General features: G+C 39.0%; 1 protein-coding gene and 1 pseudogene across 1 annotated transcript in view; one reads left to right on the plus strand and one right to left on the minus strand.

Annotated features, from left to right (window-relative positions):
• Window positions 1–20519, minus strand: part of ARHGAP19 (Rho GTPase activating protein 19) — a 63390-nt gene that overhangs the window by 16888 nt on the left and 25983 nt on the right. The window contains exons 2-6 of the mRNA XM_040254649.1: window positions 19149–19414; window positions 18149–18229; window positions 16049–16258; window positions 12743–12969; window positions 10659–10745 (exon numbers count right to left, since the gene is read on the minus strand). Of these exons, the coding sequence (XP_040110583.1) occupies window positions 10659–10745; window positions 12743–12969; window positions 16049–16258; window positions 18149–18229; window positions 19149–19414 (871 nt within the window). The remainder of the gene's footprint in view (window positions 1–10658; window positions 10746–12742; window positions 12970–16048; window positions 16259–18148; window positions 18230–19148; window positions 19415–20519) is intronic.
• Window positions 11593–12036, plus strand: LOC120873750 (annotated as a pseudogene).

The raw sequence follows: 20519 nt of genomic DNA on the forward strand, positions 1-20519 counted from the left end.
TAAAAACAGAAAATAAGAGGGGACTTCCCTGGAGGTCCAGTGCAGGGGACACAGGTTCAATCCCTAGTTGGGGAACTAAGACCCCACATGCCACATGCTGTGGCCAAAAAATAAAATTAATTTTTAAATAAGAGAAAAGAAAAGCTCTTGTCCAAAGATGAAAGTCAGCTAATAAAGATTAAATAATAGAATTAGAAAATCACTATTTTTTAATACCCAATATAGTTACAGATGCCAGCAGGATTATCAGTGGATGCTAAAACCATTACACTCGGTGATCACCCTGCAGGTGACTTACTAACTGCCAAGGGGAAAATGCACCTTGATAATTGAGAGATGTGGCAGCAATTAGCAGAACTAGCACCACTAAGGCAATCTGACATTCTGTGCCTCCTAATGTGATGCAATGTGATGCAATATGTTGTACACAAAGATCACCTATGAATCTTTGCCAAAAATGCTTAATCTGAATCTAATCAAGCCTCTAGACCCAACTTGTGGTTTATAGGAGCCACGGAGAAAGGGATAAAGGATAAAGCTAAACAACCCTGAGAAAACAATAAGACAAATTTAGAATATGGAATATTCTGTAACACAATAGGCCTGAATACTTCAACAAATCAATGACATAAAGAAAAAGGGCAGTGATTATTCTAGATTAAAAGTGACATAATAAAGCAAAACATAAGCCTTGATTAGTTTATGTTTTTAAAAAAAGGAACTATGAAATACATTTTTAGGATAGTTGGTGAAATTTGAATATGAATTGAATATTAGCTGATATGAAATTGTTACAAATTCTCTTAGATGTGATAATGATACTGTGAATATTAGGAGAATGTTCGTATTCTTAGGAGATGCATGCCTTTTCTTAATTGGTACTTCTGTATTACTATTTGACTTCTTTTTTCTTTTTTGAATTATGAAAAAATGATAATATATTTATATACTTAGAAAACAGAGCAAAGTTACATATAGTTCTACTATATATTACAATTATTTGGGGGTGTTAGATAAATTAAGATTCTCAGTTGGAGTTTCAATAGCAAACGCTCAAAATTTAATACAATGAATAGACAGAAGAGTAGAGGGAATATAGTCATGCTTAAGTTTTAAAGGACAAAACACCATGTCAGTGGTTCAGCCAAAAAATAAAAAAATAAAAAGCATGAACATAGAGAGATAAAGCAAACATGCCAAATGGTGACATTCATTGAATCTGAGAGTTTTATTTCAATCTTTCAACTTTTCTCTGTATTTGAAAAACTTCATAATGAAGTTTTCAAAAAAAAGTCTCACGACAAAGACATTATGTTATCTAGTTTAATTTTTCCCTTGGTAAACTACAGAAGAGAGCCAAAGGAAATTTCCTCCAAACAAGACTATGACAGCCCACATCACCTATTTTGAAACTTCATTTAAAAAAAAAAACACGACTTCCCTGATGGCCTGGTGGTTAAGAATCCAACTGCCAATGCAGGGGACAGGGGTTTGAACCCTGCCCCAGGAAGAGTCTACGTGCCACGGAACAGCTAAGCCTGAGTGCCACAACTACTGCACCTGTGCTCTCGGCCTGGCAGCTGCAGGCACTGAGCCTGTGGGCCGCCACTGCCGAAGCCCAGGCGCCCTTGGTCCTGTGCTCTGCAACAAGAGAAGCCGTCACAATGAGAAGCCAGGGCACTGCAATGGAAAGCAGTCCCTGCTCACCACAACTAGAGAAAAACCCACACAGAGCAGCAGAGATACAGTACCACCACAAAGAAGCAGATAAGTTAAAATTTTTAAGAAACATAAAAACCATTGCCCCAAAAGGATACCATGAGCTGAAGGGATATTCAGAAAGCGAATCAAAAGTAGATGGGTTTAAATGAAAATCTGAGGGTCTGATGGACTTATAATAGTAGAAGACAGAACTTCAAGTAGTTAGGAATAATTTTAGGGGAAAAAATACAAAGTACACAGAATGAAATAACAAAGAATCTGAGGATTAAGAGATAAACAGAATGAAATAACAAAGAATTTGAGGATTAAGAGATAAACGGTCCACCCAAGGAACCTGAGAACAAAAAGACAGAAAAACACAAGACGAACAATCTGGGGTAAAGCAGGACCTCTCAGAATATAGAGCGCACAGAACAATCAACCATTTTTCATCCAGGGAAAAGCTCAAGGAAGAACCTACTGAGCCAAAGTGGTGAAGCAGGTGCCCACAAGGACAACAGTTCTGACTCAAATCCAAAGATAAAAGTTCTAAGACCAAAACAAATCACAAAAAGAAAGAAAGAAAGAAAGAAAGGACAGTCTTTGTCTCCTTTAGAGATCAACAGAGGCTCAAAGAGTGCTCACACTAGCCTGGAAACAAAGATAAATAGCGAATAAGAATCAAAATCCCAAGGATGAGGAGCTAAACGAGAGATCTACAGAAAGGAAAAGCAAAACTAGACACTGTTTGAAAGAATGCAATAATTAGAACTTGTACCAAGCCGAAGAGTCCGAAATGCAGTACTGGGATGCAACCTCAAAAACGACAGCATGATCTCTGTTCATTTCTAAGGCAAATCATTCAATATCATGGTAATCCAAGTCTATGCAGTGACCAGTAATGCTGAAGAAGCTGATGTTGAACAGTTCTATGAGACCTACAAGACCTTTTAGAACTAACATCCAAAAAAGATGTCCTTTTCATTATAGGAGACTGGAATGCAAAAGTAGGAAGTCAAGAAACACCTGAAGTAACACGCAAATTTGGCCTTGGAGTATAGAATGAAGTATGGCAAAGGCTAACAGAGTTTTGCCAAGAGAATGCACTGGTCATAGCAAACACCCTCTTCCAAAAACACAGGAGAAGATTCTACACATGGACATCACCAGATGGTCAACACTGAAATTAGACTGATCATATTTTTTGCAGCCAAAGATGGAGAAGCTCTATACAGTCAACAAAAACAAGACCGGGAGCTGACTGTGGCTCAGGTCATGAACTCCTTATTGCCAAATTGAGACTGAAATTGAAGAAAGTAGGAAAAACCACTAGACCATTCAGGTATGACCTAAATCAAATCCCTTATGATTATACGGTGGAAGTGAGAAATAGATTTCAGGGACTAGATCTGATAGACAGAGTACCTGATAAACTATGGACAGAGGTTTGTGACATTGTACAGGAGACAGGAATCAAGACCATCCCCAAGAAAAAGAAATGCAAAAACACAAAATGGCTGTCTGAGGAGGCCTTACAAATAGCTGTGAAAAGAACAGAAGTGAAAAGCAAAGGAGAAAAGGAAAGATATAAACATCTGAATGCAGAGTTCCAAAGAATAGCAAGGAGAGATAAGAAAGCCTTTCTCAGTGATCAGTGCAAAGAAATAGAGGAAAACAATAGAATGGGAAAGACTAGAGATCTCTTCAAGAAAATTAGAGATACTAAGGGAACATGTCATGCAAAGATGGGCTCAATAAAAGACAGAAATGGTATGGACCTAACAGAAGCAGAAGATATTAAGAAGAGGTGGCAAGAATACACAGAAGAACTATACAAAAAAGATCTTCATGACCCAGATAATCACGATGGTGCGATCACTCACCTATAGCCAGACATCCTGGAATGTGAAGTCAAGTGGGCCTTAGGAAGCATCACTACAAACAAAGCTAGTGGAGGTGATGGGATTCCATTTGAGCTATTTCAAATCCTCAAATATGATGCTGTGAAAGTGCTGCACCCAATATGCCAGCAAATTTGGAAAACTCAGCACTGGCCACAGGACTGGAAAAGGTCAGTCAATTTTCATTCCAATCCCAAAGAAAGGCAATGCCAAAGAATGTTGAAACTACCACACAATTGCACTCATCTCACATGCTAGTAAAGTAATACTCAAAATTCTCCAAGCCAGGCTTCAACAATATGTTAACTGTGAACTTCCAGATGTTCAAGCTGGTTTTAGAAAAGGCAGAGGAACCAGAGATCAAATTGCCAACATCCGCTGGATCATGGAAAAAGCAAAAGAGTTCCAGAAAAACATCTCTTTCTGCTTTATTGACTATGCCAAAGCCTTTGACTGTGTGGATCACAATAAACTGTGGAAAATTCTGAAAGAGATAGGAACACCAGACCACCTGACCTGCCTCTTGAGAAACCTGTATGCAGGTCAGGAAGCAACAGTTAGAACTGGACATGGAACAACAGACTGGTTCCAAATAGGAAAAGGAGTACGTCAAGGCTATATATTGTCACCCTGCTTATTTAACTTATATGCAGAGTACATCATGAGAAATGCTAGGCTGGAAGAAGCACAAGCTGGAATCAAGACTGCCAGGAGAAATATCAATAACCTCAGATATGCAGATGACACCACCCTTATGGCAGAAAGAGCCTCTTGATGAAAGTGAAAGAGGAGAGTGAAAAAGTTGGCTTAAAACTCAACATTCAGAAAACTAAGATCATGGGCATCCAGCCCCATCACTTCATGGCAAATAGATGGGGTAATAGTGGAAACAGTGACAGACTTTATTTTGGGGGGCTCCAAAATCACTGCAGATGGTAACTGCAGCCATGAAATTAAAAGACGCTTACACCTTGGCAGGAAAGTTATGACCAACCTAGACAGCATATTAAAAAGCAGAGACATTACTTTGCCAACAAAGGTCTGTCTAGTCAAAGCTATGGTTTTTCCAGTAGTCATGTATGGATATGAGAGTTGGACTATAAAGAAAGCTAAGCACCAAGGAATTAATGGTTTTGAACTGTAGTGTTAGAGAAGACTCTTGAGGGTCTCTTGGACAGCAAGAATATCCAAGCAGTCAATCCTAAAGGAAATCAGTCCTGAATATTCACTGGAAGGACTGATGCTAAAGCTGAAACTCCAATCCTTTGGCCACCTGATGTGAAGAACTGAGTCATTTGAAAAGACCCTGATACTGGTAAAGATTGAAGGTAGGAGAAGGGGACAACAGAGGATGAGATGGTTGGGTGGCATCACCGACTCAATGGACATGAGTTTGGGTAAACTCTGGGAGCTGGTGATGGACAGGAAGGCCTGGTGTGCTGCAGTCCATAGGGTAGCAAAGAGTTGGACACGACTGAGCAACTGAACTAAACCGAACTGAACCAAGCCAAATACTGTACTCATGTTTTATCTCTAGGATTTGTATAATCTGTATTCTATGATCCTCCACAGTGACATGTTACCTGACACAGTAAAGTAAAAGAGACTTTGCTGGTGTGATTAAGTTAAAGACCTTGCAGTGGGAGAGTATCCCAGGTTATCCAAGCAGGTTCACCCATAATCATAATCACATGGGTTCTTAGAAGCAGAGAACTTTTCCCAGCTGTGGTTAGAAGGGAACATGACTATTAGTAGAAGGATCAGAGAGACACAACATTACTAGCCTTGAAGATGGAGAAGGGGGACTACAAGCCAAGGAATATGGGCGATCTCCAGGAGCTGGAAAAGACAAGTAAACAGATTCTCTGCTAGAACATCCAGAAAGGAATGCATCCCTGCCAGCACCTTAGTTTTAGCCCAGTGAGATTCCTGCCAGACTTCTGACCTATAGAAATGTAAGATAATAAATCTGTGTTGTTTTAAGTCACTTAAAAAAAATCCTTCACAGTGAAGTACAACTTCATTGTATACTTGAATTGTGTACGCTGGACCAAGGGCAAGAGAATGGACTCCACAGGTAACAGATCAGAAGGTGGGAAAGCTAAACTGCGAGATGCAATGAGATCTCTGTGATCCCATCTCTCTTTCAATTTATGAGTGGTGGGCCATAAAAAGTTAACCCCATGGCAATGGTAGCAAGAGAACTCAAAAGAATGAGAGTTCTATTAGGAAGTGAACCTAGAAATTCCCCATTTTGATTCACAACTACTGCCTTACTCTTCATATTCACAACTCCTTTCAACTTATTCCCATAAAATCATGCTTTGGAACTAGTTCTTCCTCTAAATGAGGCATATAAGAACTGATTTGAGAGACCTTTGCTCACCATTAAAAACTATTCTTTCTCCAGTTGTCCTGTGACTACTGCTCTAATTCACTTATCTAGATCTTGACTTCTAATTGATCATAATCTTTGACTTGGGCACCTAAGCCTCCAATACAGCCCTGACCCTTTGTTTTCCAGGCTACTAAGCCAAAGATTCTGACCTGTGTTTCCTAATCTCTGAACTTTGGATCACACCATCCTGAATGGGTAAATTCTAGGGTGGCCTCCATGTTCACATTCTGTATAACCCCCTCTTCCCAAGTATGAATGGACTTGTGACTTGTTGCTAACCAATAGAATATTGGTGACTGAGTGTTACTCCCATGATGATTGGGTTACATGATATAGCTAAACAATTGTGATTAAATTATGAGATTATATTTATAATACATGATATATGTAATATATTTTACATATATGTATAAAATACATCTCAATCTCCATCTTATTAGCACACACTAGAGAGACTCTCCTGTTGGTCTTGCAGACTATAAAGTAAGAAAAGAGACAAACTGAAGGAAAAACTGTTAAATAAAAAGGAACAAAAACTAGCCAGAGCAACTAGGCAAGAAAAAGAAATAAAAAACAACCAAATTTGAAAAGTGTAAAATTATCTCTATTCATAGATGATATGATCTCATATGTAGAAAACCCTAAATATTTCATAGAAAAATTGTTAGAACTGATAACAAAGTAACTATAAAAATTCACTGAAAAAAATTAAAGTCAACAAGTAAATGGAAAGACATCCCAGATTCATGGATTGGAAGACTTATTACTGTTAAAATGTCAGTACTACCCAAAATAATCTACTGCACTCCCTATCAAGATTGCAATGATAGTTTTTGTAGAAATAGAAAAATCCATCCTAAAATTCATACAGAGTCAAAGGAACCCCAAATAGCTAAAATAATATTGAAAAAGAACAATGCTAGAGGACTCACGCTTCCTTATTTCAAAACTTACTACAAAGCTTCAGTCATCCAAACAATATGACATTGGCATAAAGACAAACATGCAGATCAATGAACAGAAGAGGCTCCAGAAATAAACCCTCATACGTATGAGTTTTCAGTAAGGGTGACAAACAAGACTATTCAATGGGGAAAGGCAGTTTTTTTAACAAATGATGCTGGTAAAACTGGATATCCACACGCAAAAGGATGAAACTGGACCACTACCTAATACCATATACAAAAAGTACCGAAAATAAATAAACATAAGACATAAAACTGCCGGGAGCCAGCATGAGGAACTCCGCCAGTGGCAAAGGTCATGAGGAAGGAGGCTTCGGCGTACGCAAAGGCGGGATCGAGCCTCAGGAAACCCCCTGTTCCCGAGAATCTACCCCCAAAACCAGAGTCTGCCTACTTTACTGCTTCGTGCTCTCACCTACACCTCTGATTTTACGGGGGGCTGTCCCCCACCACCTCTCTCGGAGAAGGAGTTAACCTACAGCTCCAGTTAATAAAAATTCCTGGGAGTGACAAGAGTGTTTCAACTTACAAACTCCTTTGAAGGTTATCTAGCCTGTCTGAACAGGTTTGTCCGGCCACATGTGATTGTTTACAGCCTCCCAACTGTGAGAGGCATGAGATGTTTTAAACTTTCTAAAGGCAGATTCTTTTAGGAAGTTAGAAATTATTAGTATAGTGGGTAGACTAGGAACTATATTGGTGAAGGTTTTTCATTTATTGGGCCAGTGTTTGCTGCTAAATCTCCATATTCCCTGCCCTTATAATGAATATAACTAGCATATAGGAGAAATAAGTATTAACCTTTAAGATTAATCATGTTAACCTTAGGCTAAGCAAATTCCTTTCTTAATTGTAACCCACTACACCCTCACCCTATAGGAATGCAACTTTATCTGGTACCTTCGGAGGGTGGTGCCTGGTTTAAGAAAAATCACCCCTGGAAAATACATTTTCTGGTTGACTCACTGTTATCAGAAAGAAAGGATTATAAAATGTTAGCAGGCCCCCTGGCCAGAAGATGATGTAAAACCCCTAAGACCTTTTTGTATACATTTATATGAAGCACCTGATTTTGATAAAGGTCAGGACTGCTGACCCCCACATGACTTTAAAATTTCCATTTGTCTCTATGTGTAACAAAAGGTATATAAGCAAACCTGAAAATAAAGAAAATGGATCAGCTTCTGGAAAGACTGATTCCCCCGTGTTGTTCTTTCTTTCCCCTTCTGGCTGAATTCCCATCTGGAGGGTGGATGCTCGCCAAGCCTGCTAACTTTGCCCTGGCTTCTAAGACCCAGGCGAGAGGGAGCGCAAGGCGGGGCGCCCTCCACTGTTCAAGCAGGCGCCGGTGGCCTACATAGGTGGTGCAAACCTCTCGTCTCGAGGTTTTATTGGTATTCCACGTAAACCAAGTTATTCAGCTTCTTTTTCTCCACTAGTATTTTCCTACTACACTATTTCTTTCTAATTTCCCTCCATATCTTTAATTAAGCAATTAATTCCTAGGACACTGACTCCGTCCCTGCTTTGAATTACCCTGGATCCTGTTAAAGCACAGGGCAAAAGCTTCAGAGCATTGGATCTGGCAATGATTTCTTGCATATGCCACTAAAGGCATAGGCAACAAGAGAGAAAATGGACAAATGGGACTTCATAAAAAAATTTTTAATTTTGTGCAGCAAGACACTATTAACAAAGTAAAAGCAATCCACCCAATGGAAAGAAATATTTTCACATCATATGTCTGATAAGTGATTAATATCTAGAATATATAAAGAATACCTACAACTCAGTAACAAAAAATAACAACCAATTCAAAAATGGGAGGAATTCTCTGGTAGTCCAATGGTTAGGACTTGATGCTTTCACTCCTGTGGCATGGCTTCAGTTCCTGGTCAGGGTAATAAGATCCCACAAGCCATGCAGCATAGCCAAAAAAGAAAAAAAGAAATGGGCAAAGGATTTGGATAGACATTTCCCCAAAGAAGATATGCAAATCAGCAATAAAGACATGATAAGATGTTCAACATCACTAACCATTAGGAAAATGCAAATCAAAACTACAATGAGTTGCCACCTCACACCCAATAACACAGTTACAATCAAAAAAATCCCCAAAACAAAATAACAAGTATTGTTGAGGAAGCAAAGAAATGGGAATTCTTGTGTACTGTTGGTGAGAAGGTAAAATGGTACATCAACTATGGAAAACAGTATGGCAGTTCTGTTAGACCATATGATCCAACAATTCCATCTCTGGTACGGAGTCGCGCCTCGGAATCCAAACAGTATTGGTTCTAGGATTTCCCCATAGATACCCAAATCCATAGATACTCAAGTTCCTTATATAAAACGGTGTAAGCTACATAATCTTCCTGTATACTTTAAATCATCTGTAGATTACTTATAATGCCTAATACAATATAAATGCTATGTAGTTGTAAACACAATATAAATGACATGCCCAGGTTCAGAGAAGCATTATTCATACTAGTTAAACATGGAGGCAACCCAAGTGCCCTCAACAGATAAGCAGAATGTGGTCTACGCAATGAGTGAAATGTCAGCCTTAAAAAGGAAGGGGATTCTGACAAATGTTACAATATAGGTGAAGCCTGAAGACATGCAAAGGAAGCAAGCCAGTCACTGAAAGACAAATATTGTACGGCTGATTCCACTTTCATGACACACTTAAAGTGGTCAAAATCACAGACAGAAAGCAGAATGGTGGCTGCCAGGGCCAAGGGGAAGGGGTAAATGGGAGAGTAATGAGTTTTAGTTTTTCAACTAAACTAACTTTATTGTTTAATGGCATTTTAGTTTAGGAAGATGAAAGGAGTTCAAGAGATGGATGGTGGTGATGGTTTGCACAACAGTATGAATGTAATTAATACCACTGGCCTGTACACATATAGTAAATGTTGTCATATGTATTTTACCACTTTTTTTTTAACAAAGGCAAAACAAGGAACCAGAACAGAGGGGTCTTAAAAATTCTCAGCTTTTCCAGACGGCAAAAGACACTAAAATTAAGAAATTCACCATCAGGAAAGTACACTCTAAAGAAAAGACCAAGGATGTGACTGCAAAACCTTTTGCTAAAATACTGGAAACATCAAAAGGTCAAAAACATTCAGTTACACAAAGAGCCCTTTCAAAAGGGTAAAGGCGTGCCTCCCAGAGCCTCTCAATACAACCAGAGGGCCTCCAGGAAGCTGAAAGGTACTGTCCCTCAGCCTTCTCAGCAGGAGTCCATGGAAGAGAAGGGTTTATCTTCAAATTAATCTTCTGATTGAATCTCACTAAAATCCATAGAGACCCACAAAGTTATTAAGAAAATTACGTTGGCAGAAACACTGCTAGTTTGTACTAAAAACGACTATGAATACAAGATGAAAGGAGGCTGTCAAATTTCAACTGGCAGGAAGCAGGCAAGATAAAACTACTACTCTGCTTCCAACATCTGCTGTTTTTCATGAAAAAGGAAGGATGACTCAAGGGTGGAGCCCTGCTCAGCTCTCAGGTACCTTCATATTCTTCCCTACCTAGATCATTCCCTCTCAGTTTTACCACTGTCTAATTTGGTTTCCAGTTCCAGTCAGGGCCTTTCTTAGTCATCTTTACAGCCCTCTCAGGATCCCACTTGCTCCATCTCTTTATCTTCTCACTATCCAAATCCCATTTATTACCTACCTTAAAAAGTTTCTGAGAGTGTTTAATCATAAAAGCCATCCCATCATTTAATTTTGAGATATTCTCTTGAAGGTCATTTGCAGTGGCCTATTCAGAGCAAAAGAAAGCAAAAAAGAGAGATGAAGAACTGGGAAGTGGAAGGCAGATACTCCCATTTACTTGTTAATAAGCTAATTCTTTCAAATGTATGATAGCATCTATCGCCAAGAAAGTTGACTCCAATACAGTGTTTAATTCTGGAAAGACTTTTTGGTTCAGCAGGTTTCCACTTGAAATGATATAACCTAGGAAGAACCATGCGTCCCTGAAGTGACCAGGAAATCCAAGAGAACCAATTTTCCTTTTCTTATTCTGCCTGAGAATTAGACATGTATGCTGAAGATCATCCTTCCTGGGAAAAGGGACAAGAAGAACAGAATCCATACCAGTTACCAAGAACATTGCTCTCCAGAGAAACTAGTTTCTCCAAAGACAAAAGAGAACTGTCACTATGAATTGATGTTAAAGGTGACATCCGTTTCTTAAAAATAGTCAAATGGTCACTGACTCCCTTCTCCTGTTTCCCCTAACTCCTTTTTAAGCACTTCAGCGTCTCTACTATCCCAAAGCCCGCATTCTCAACATGTATCTTTGTTACTTAATGTTTGCTTGTTCTAAGACCTCTCAACTTTATAGTCATAGATCACTTATTTATTTTCTGTCTCATTCTAATTCTCATTCTCAGTCTCATTCTCATTTAGCTGGTTCTAAAACTCTTTTAGTTATGAGGTTTTATCCCCTTAACATGGACAAATCTTGGTATGTAGTCTTTTTCCTCTCATATCCCTCCCCACATCAACCTTCCTCTGGGCAGAAGCTCTGTTTTATGAATGGACAGGAATATGAAACTATGGGCTTTCAGGTCAAGAATTAGTTCAGTCTTTCCACCATCTTTCCATGCCGCCAGAATGGTGTGCATGAATGTCCTGGCTGACACTCTCAAGAGTATCAACAATACCGAAAAGAGAGGCAAACGCCAGGTCCTTATTAGGCCGTGCTCCAGAGTCATCGTCAGGCTTCTAACAGAGATGATGAAGCACAATTACACTGGTGAATTTGAAATCACTGATGATCACAGGCCTGGGAAAACTGTTGTGAACCTCACAGGCAGGCTAAATAAGTGTGGAGTGATCAGCCCCAGATTTCATCTTTATGCAACTCAAAGATCTAGAAAAATGGCAGAATAACCTGCTCCCATCCCGTCAGTTTGGTTTCATTGTACTGACAACCTCAGCTGGCATCATGGACCATGAAGAAGCAAGACGAAAACATACAGGAGGGAAAATCCTTGGATTCTTTTTCTAGGGATGTAATACATACAAATAAAATGCCTCAGAGGGGAAAAAAAAGAATTAGTTCAAAAGACTATATAATTTACTTCTCATGTAAGTCACTAGGAAGGCTGTGGTCTCAGTTAAAGAAGCACATTCAGGATATATATATATATCTATGGCTGAGTCCCCTCACTGTTCACCTGAAACTACCACAACATTGTTAATCGGCTATATCTCAATACAAAATAAAAAGTTGAAAGTTGGAAAAAAAAAAAAAAAGAAGGACATCCAGCTTTATCTAAGGAGAGTACATCTACAGGACATAGAAAAGTTAGGACAAGGCAGTATCGCTCTATCTGAAAGCTCTTATCTAAAAGCTCAGTGACACTGTCCTGTAAGATCATACAGCTCTGGTTTAAATTTATACCATCTGATCTTCAGAAATCAATCTGATTTCCCAAGAAGGCTTTCATGTTAAGAAGGAGTTTACATTGACCACCCAACATGAGTATTCTGGTATATTTAGTAGCTATAATCTTCCACTAAGAGTTTCCACTAAAATTATAATTCAGGTTTATCAGATTTATTTATAAGCGAGATTAACAGGAATTGGCAGTTTGATAACTCTTAAATGATCTAACAAAGTAAGTTCCTAACCTTATAAAGCTGAAGACTAGAACCTGGACCCTTGATAACCACACGAAGTACAGCTATAAGATGAGACCCAGCTCAAGAAAACCAAGCAGTCTTTCTGTTCCCCCCGACACTTACATTTTTTGGCCATAAGACATGAGGTGCAAACATAAGGGCAAGGTTATGGGCGGACATCTTATTCTTGTCTTGTTTCTTTGCTGTCTGGTACAGGAGATCAAGCAGTAACTTCAGCAAGTTACGATTGGGTGGAGGGAGAATGAGGAAGAGCAACTGAAGAGCCTCAATTTGCCGTTCCTTATCTGGCACATTGGTCTTGTTTCCTTTATCATCAAACTGCATCAAATCTTGAGGATAAAAGAGATGATTGTAAGGGATGGAAAATATACAAGGAAGAAAAAAATCAATGTTCCTACTATGTTTCATCCTCCAATAAGAGAAAGGAAAAAAAGAATCAAGTATAAACACAGATTATAGCAAAATATAATAACAAAATCATATCAATATAATTTAATAATAAAAAGACAAAAACCCAGTCAAAAATAGGCAAAAGACTTAAACATTCCTTCAAATAAGATATACAAGTGGCCAAAAAGCATTTGTATACTCGGTATCATTTGCTATCAAGGAAATGTAAATCAAAACCCAATGAGATACTACTTCATAATCAGTGGTGTGAGTGAAGTCGCTCAGTTGTGTCCAACTCTTTGCAACCCCGTGGACTGTAGCCCACCAGGCTCCTCCGTCCATAGGATTCTCCAGGCAAGAATACTGGAGCAGGTTGCCATTTCCTTCTCCAGGGGATCTTCCAGACCCAGGGATTGAACCCAGGTCTCCCACTTTGCAGGCAGACGCCTTAACCTCTGAGCCACCAGGGCAGAGGTGTGGCTATAGTCAAAAAGACTGACAATAAAAAGTGCTGGCAAGAATGCTGAGAAAATTAAACTCTTCTACAAAGACTTCCCTGGCAGTCCAGTGGTTAAGACTCTGAGCTTTCACTGTAGGGGGTGCAGGTTTGATCACTGGTTGGGGAACTAAGATTCCACATGCCATACAGTGGAGCCAAAAAAAAACCCACCACTCTCCTACACTGCTGGTGGGAATGTAAAAAATGGTGTGACCACTGTGGAAAACAGCTTGGCAGTTCCTCAAAAAGTTAAACATAGAGTTATCACATGACTTAGTAATTCCATTCCGTTATGTATTCAAGAGAAATGAAAACAGTCCACACACATCTCTGATAATGCCACCCCCTTCACACTTTCTCAATAAGATATTTTACTGCTAAAAAACTATGAGAGTGAATCATGACCTGATACCAGGATGATCCAGGCAGCTCCTTACAGAGTCAGAATCATGGCTGCTTCTCTCACAGGCTATACTGGCTATCAATTAAAAACTGTCCCTGTTGCTGCTGCTGCTAAGTCGCTTCAGTCGTGTCCGACTCTGTGCGACTCCATAGATGGCAGCCGCCCACCAGGCTCCCCAGTCCTTGGGATTCTCCAGGCAAGAACACTGGAGTGGGTTGCCATTTCCTTCTCCAATGGATGAAAGGGAAAAGTGAAAGTGAAGTCGCTCAGTCGTGTCCAACTCTTAGCAACCCCATGGACTGCAGCCTACCAGGCTCCTCCGTCCATGGGATTTTCCAGGCAAGAGTACCGGAGTGGGTTTCCATTGCCTTCTCCCCTAGATCATCAGAATTTCAAAAGACACTGAAAAACATTTGGGTATAATTCATATAGACCTGAAAATGATTACAGTGTGTTATTGAAGCTGTTTAACTTCAATTATAATTCCAGATTTAGGAAAGGCAAATAATATCTCTAGAAACTGTCTCCTGTTAATACGAAATTGAAAACAAAAATCCCTCCATTATCAGTAAGGCATATCAAATGCTACACCTGTGCCACACCTTAGTGTGATCTAAAAGACCAGTGAATCATGGGGTGGTGGAGGGGAAGTTTCAGATACTGTACTAAATTAACAGGAAAGCAAACAGAACAGCCATTATTCATGTTAACTCTTATAAAAAGAACTTATCAATATTTTCCATATCTTTTTCAAAGATCTAAAAACTTTTATTTCTCAAAAAAAAAAACCTGTAATGATATCGAGTGTTAGTCACTCCGTCGTGCCCAAATCTTTGCAACCCCATGGACCGCAGCCCACCAGGCTCCTCTGTCCATAGGATTTTCCAGGCAAGAATACTGGAATAGGTTGCCATTTCCTTCTCCAGGGGATCTTCCCGACCCAGGGATCGAATCCGGATCTCCTGCACTGCAGGCAGATTCTTTACCGACTGAGCTACGAGGGAAGCCAAAAAAAACTATAAAGCTGTATAATACTCTAGTAATATTTTCTTATTTGAATCATCTAAATTGTTCCTGGAAGTGCTAACAAAATCTAATCTTACTTTAGAAATTCAAAACCTATTTTTTTCTAAGCAGTAAAAATTATTCAAAAGAAAAAAATCTTCTATTTATTTTCCTTAAGATTAGAAGCAAGAGAGAAAGGCTCAAGGGTAGAAAACTAAGTAAATACAGTATGGATGTTGATGCTGTGTGCACTTAGAGCCTACAGCGGCACAACTGCTGTGTAATTTAAGAATGAATTCCTTACCACACAGGCATGAAAGGAAAAGAGGAAACTACTTATGAGCTGAAAATGGAACATTCTCCAGGACACATTAAACAAAAAAAGCAAACCACAGAACCATGCGTATAACACCCTACCATTACATAAAAAGAGAGAAAAGAAATATATGCAGGTGTTTGTAAGTGTCTAAAACATCTCTGTAAGGACACATTAGAAATCAATAGTACTGGTTCTCTCTTGGAAGAAAAACTTGAGTGCCAGGGAATAGAGATGGAAAAGAGGTTTTTCACTGGATACTCTTGGAACCTTTTGAATTTTAATTCATGAGAATGTATTGCCTATTTAGAAAACAAAATTATTTTTTAAAGAGCAAATTTCCAACAGTAGAGATGATCTCAACTGAGGCATATTAATACTTAGCAAAAGTTCCAAACCAAGGAAAACACATCAAACCTGTGACCATTGATTTGGGTGTGTCAATCAATCCAGTGAAAAGCAGACATTAATTAAACAACTAAAATGTTTCAAATACAATGCTAGGATCCATCAGGAACACAAAAATAAACAAAACCCAAACTGTATCTTCAAAGAGGTTTATTTGACAAAAAAATCTGACTAAATCAAACGTAACCAGCCAATGCTTATGAGTATTCAGAGAGCCCAGAAATATCATGAAGTGTTAACCAATATTAGCAGAAGTTACAAACAACACAATATTGTTGTTTACAAACAACACAATATTCTGTGGGTTACAAACAACAGAATATTCCAGATGACTTTACTAAATTGGAATAAATGTACCTACAGCCCCTTCTCACCTCCGATACTCACCAGCAATTTTGAGGTGTGCGTGAAAATGTTTGTGTGTCAGCAGGGGCTCAGGTAACTCTCCTAGAAACATCTTCAGCAAGGTAGCAACATCATTTGAGTGAAACTCCCCTGATTCCAAGTCAATATCAGTTCCATTATTGAGAGCATCTCTTAAAACCTGCTGCCGGACACTATTCCCTGGTACTCTAAACAAACCCTCTACTCGTAAGTCTGTTTGGCATGGAAGAGGAACAGAGGACAGGAAAAAAGAAACAGAGAATTATGATTAAAATAAGTCATCTATAAGACCACTTTATACTTGAAAGACCCTTATAAAGACCCTGAAGGAGGCTGCCTTTCTTCTCAGAGGAGTTAAGACCTACTGGCCCCTGGGAAAATTTATCTGAACATCCCTGAGCACCCAGAGATCTTCCAGGCTGAGAGATGGTCCACCCAGGAGTCACTGAACCTCCTGAGGCACATCTGGAGACTGAATTTTATCCGGTCTTTTTTTAAACTCCTATTGAAATACAGTTGATTTAAAATGTTATGTTAGCTTCAAGTATACAGCAAAGTGAGATATATATATATATGTGAACGTTGCTCAGTCATGTCTGACTCTTTGCGACCCCATGGACTACACAGTCCATGGAATTCTCCAGGCCAGGATACTGGAGTGGGTAGCCTTTCCCTTCTCCAAGGGATCTTCCCAACCCAGGGATTGAACCCAGGTCTCCCACATTGCAGGCAGATTCTTTACTAGCTGACCACAAGGGAAACCCATATATATATATTAGATTATTTTGCATTATAGGTTATTACAAAATATTAAGTACAGTTCCCTGTGCTATGCAGTAGGTCCTTGTTGGTTATCTATTTTATATATAATAGAGCTTGAAAAATAAGTTGGAAGGAAAGCCACATCTTCCTGAAGTCCCCTTCCCATGAGCCATCCCAGACTTTGTTGGAGGGGCTGAGTTCATCTGTGGCGGTTCATTGCTTCTATAAACAGTTTCCCAGCCTAAAATGAATCGAGGGTCTCTGCACTACCCCAGGAATTAGAACTCTAATCTGTCAGATCACCTTTCCATCTAAGAGACTGCCAGAAGCTCAGAGTCATTCCAACTCAACGACTCTTCCCTTCAACCTAGATTCTAAGCTAATCTAAGGGTTAAAAAAGATGAGACACATTGTTTCAGTTTGATCTGGTAGAAGTATGAAAGTTCCTGTTTTCAGTTTAGGTATGTATTTCTTTGAATAGCTCCTTAATTCAGTTTCCAAGTTGAAATGCCTACCAGTCACTCTGGCAACAGTAAATGAATGAACAGGAACCCTAACAAACTGGTAAGCACCTACCTGTGCTCCAGATGACTGCATCTCAGAGGCCACAGGGCTCAAGTATGCTAGATCTTCCTGTTATCCAAAGAAAGCAGAAAACCTGGGCTTTTCCCATTTTAAAAGACTGAAAACTAGTTTTATTTTTAACTTAATCCTTTGCCAAACAAACATGAAAATAGATAACTTAAGCCCTTAGGCTGTCAGTTTGTAACCTCTGCTCTAGCTCCGCACAATGTCCCAGGTAGAGCAAGCCAAAAATAACCATTAGTGTTGAATTCATCATGGCATCACATAAACCCACACATTTCATATACACTCAGCTGTGCCAAGGACTTAAAGCAATGACATAACCAGTATGACTACTAAAAAAGGGAAAAGGGAATTAAGTTGAGTGTATTTTAATCAGAGAATTCTAGAGTTGAAAGGTTTCTCTGGTGATAAATTATTATCCCTGGAATAAATGTTGAGACTCTTTAGAAGCAATGTATTTTTTCCAGAAGAAATGCCTCTCTTAATCGAGGGTGAAATGTGATTTCATAGACACTATCTAATGTGTGTGTGTATGTGTGTGTGTGTGTGTGTGTTTGAGAGTATAAAGCAAATCAATACATGAGATGAAATTTATAAGGAAATTTATCGAGAAACACGCCACCTGAAATTATCATTGATTAGTGTCTTTGTTAATGGTTAACTGACACCTACTAACTCAAGGATATTAAGCTCCCAACAGAAAACTGACAACTGTTCACTAACAAAGAATGAAAACATTTCAAGTAGTCTTACTCTTGTGTAGATATTCAATCAGTTGGTATATCTGGGCAATGCCTTCCTCTGTCAGTGGGGATCCAAATACTACTCCTTTTTCTGAAAAAAGCCATACAATAGAACAAGACTATATTTTCCACAAACAGTACAAAATCAGCATACCCCTCAAGCATCCTATGTTACAGTTAAGCAAGTATGTTCACATGGTCAGTATAAACACTTTAGAGTTGGAAGTGCATCAGAAAATGCAATCAGAACACCTTTCAATCAACTCTCTGCAAGTTTAATCTTAGACAGTAGGTTCCCTGAAGGCAAAGACCATCTTCTTCTTTAATTAACAATACTTGGAATATTGATATTTAATTTAAAAACAAACAAAAAATAGAACTTAGACCCATGATTATCAGAACATGATAGATTATCCACTAGAGTTGGTATAGGGTCTGACCTGTTATGTTTAAACTTTTTTGCTGCCCTTGGGATTTCCTTATATTTAATAAAACAAAATAGAATCTCTTTCACATCTTATCAAAAACAGTGTAAATAATCATAATTTATAGTATATAAAACTACTAACTTATTTCTGAGAAAGCTTTTTGAGTGATTCATAAGTATTAATATTTGCCTTATCAAAGCATTCTATGGAATGAAAACATTAGAGAACTACTGCAATAAAAAAATGGTCAAACTTTCTTTACTGCATTCACCAGCTGTGTAACTTTGTTCTTTTAATATTGTTTTAGTATAGTATTAATAGAGCATGAAAATCAAGGTGCTCCTGATAACTATGTAAACTGATCATGCTATTTTCTGGAGACTGATATATATGCTTTAATTAATCTATGTAATTTTTATAATTTTTATCAATATTACTTAAAGTTTTACAATTCATGTAATGAAAGAAATGACTAAAAAAAATGCTTTACAATAACAGTAACTCCTCCACGAATGTGCAAATGTTCAGAGTAGAGCCCAGGAAGCGACTGAGACCTGCCCCCTTCACAGACACAATTCCTACCCTTTCGCTTGAGAGACATTAGAGACCGGAAGAATCCTGATGCCGGGCCCGCCCCGCCAGGCAACTTAAGGTCCACTTCTCCCATCAGCTGAGCCAGCTCGGTTCCAGGCAGATCGATAAGTCTTGTAATATTGCTGACCACCAGCTCAGTGAACACCTCGGGTTTCTCATGCCGGAGCTTCTCCACAAAAAAGTCAGGATTGAAGATAATGGGATGACTTTGAAGGGAAGAGTCATTGCAGATAACAAAATTGCAGATAGCTTCACTGAAAATAATGAAACAGAAGAATCTTTGAGGGGATCATTTTTGTATGCATTTTTCATTCCCTCTCAACAACACAATCATTCATTCTTTCTGTGGGCTCATCTACATATACCAGTCTTTTGAAAACCTAATACTTAATCTGTTGACTGCACAAAGGAGACAAGCAGGACTTGCTGTTTAGGTTATACCTACACAGATACTCAGAAATTTAGTTTAAAGAAAAGACATCAGATAGCCTCTATGATATGACCTGAATTTGCCTCTTAATTTTACACATTCAGTTTACAAGAAGATAAGGCCCGTCCGTACAGCCTCCTGAGTCTAACAGTATTTTAGAATTGGCAGCCACGTAGACCACATTTCCTTATTAAAAGTTAAACCCTAAACCATCATCGATAAATACTTTTAAAACATCAGACCTGCAGCTGTTCCCCCTAACATGGCAATGGGAATCATTAAATTAAGGCCTTCTTGGATGTACATGCTCAGTCGCTTCAGTCACATCTGACTCTGTGTGACCCTATGGACTGTAGCCTGCCAGGCTCCTCTTTCAATGGGATTCTCCAGGCAAGAGTACTGGAGTGGGTTGCCAAGCCCTCCTCCAGATCTTCCCAACCCAGGTATTGAAACTGTGTCTCCTGGGTCTCCTGCATTGCAGGCAGATTCTTTACCACTGAGCCACTGGGGAAGCCCCCTCTTGGGAGTACAGCCAGCACTATATGGTATTTCCCATCCAGTGATCAACTGCTGATAGTACCACAGTCGGGCTACTCGCAAATGCCACAGAAACCATGTGACAGTAAGCATGAGGCTACTGAAGAGATAAAACTATATCTAGTATAACAGACATTTTGAAGACATTTACTCTACCCTTAGGGTTTTTTGGTTCCTAGGTCCCTGCACAGACAGGTGTTTCCTTATAATCAGTCCCTTTCAGCTGAGCCAAGTATCCCTGGATTCTGTTCCTCATAACCAAAAAGCCTTCACTAGAATGGAAGGTACTTACAGATACACAAAATAGATATTAAAATCCTTCTTTCTGGATGTCTCTGGCCCATCATCTAAGTCCAAAGTTTGCTCAAGCTCCTTCCACTCTAAGGCACTTG

The sequence above is a fragment of the Oryx dammah genome, unplaced genomic scaffold (assembly GCF_014754425.2).
Source record: "Oryx dammah isolate SB20612 unplaced genomic scaffold, SCBI_Odam_1.1 HiC_scaffold_14, whole genome shotgun sequence".
In the NCBI taxonomy this organism is placed as follows: Eukaryota; Metazoa; Chordata; class Mammalia; order Artiodactyla; family Bovidae; genus Oryx; species Oryx dammah.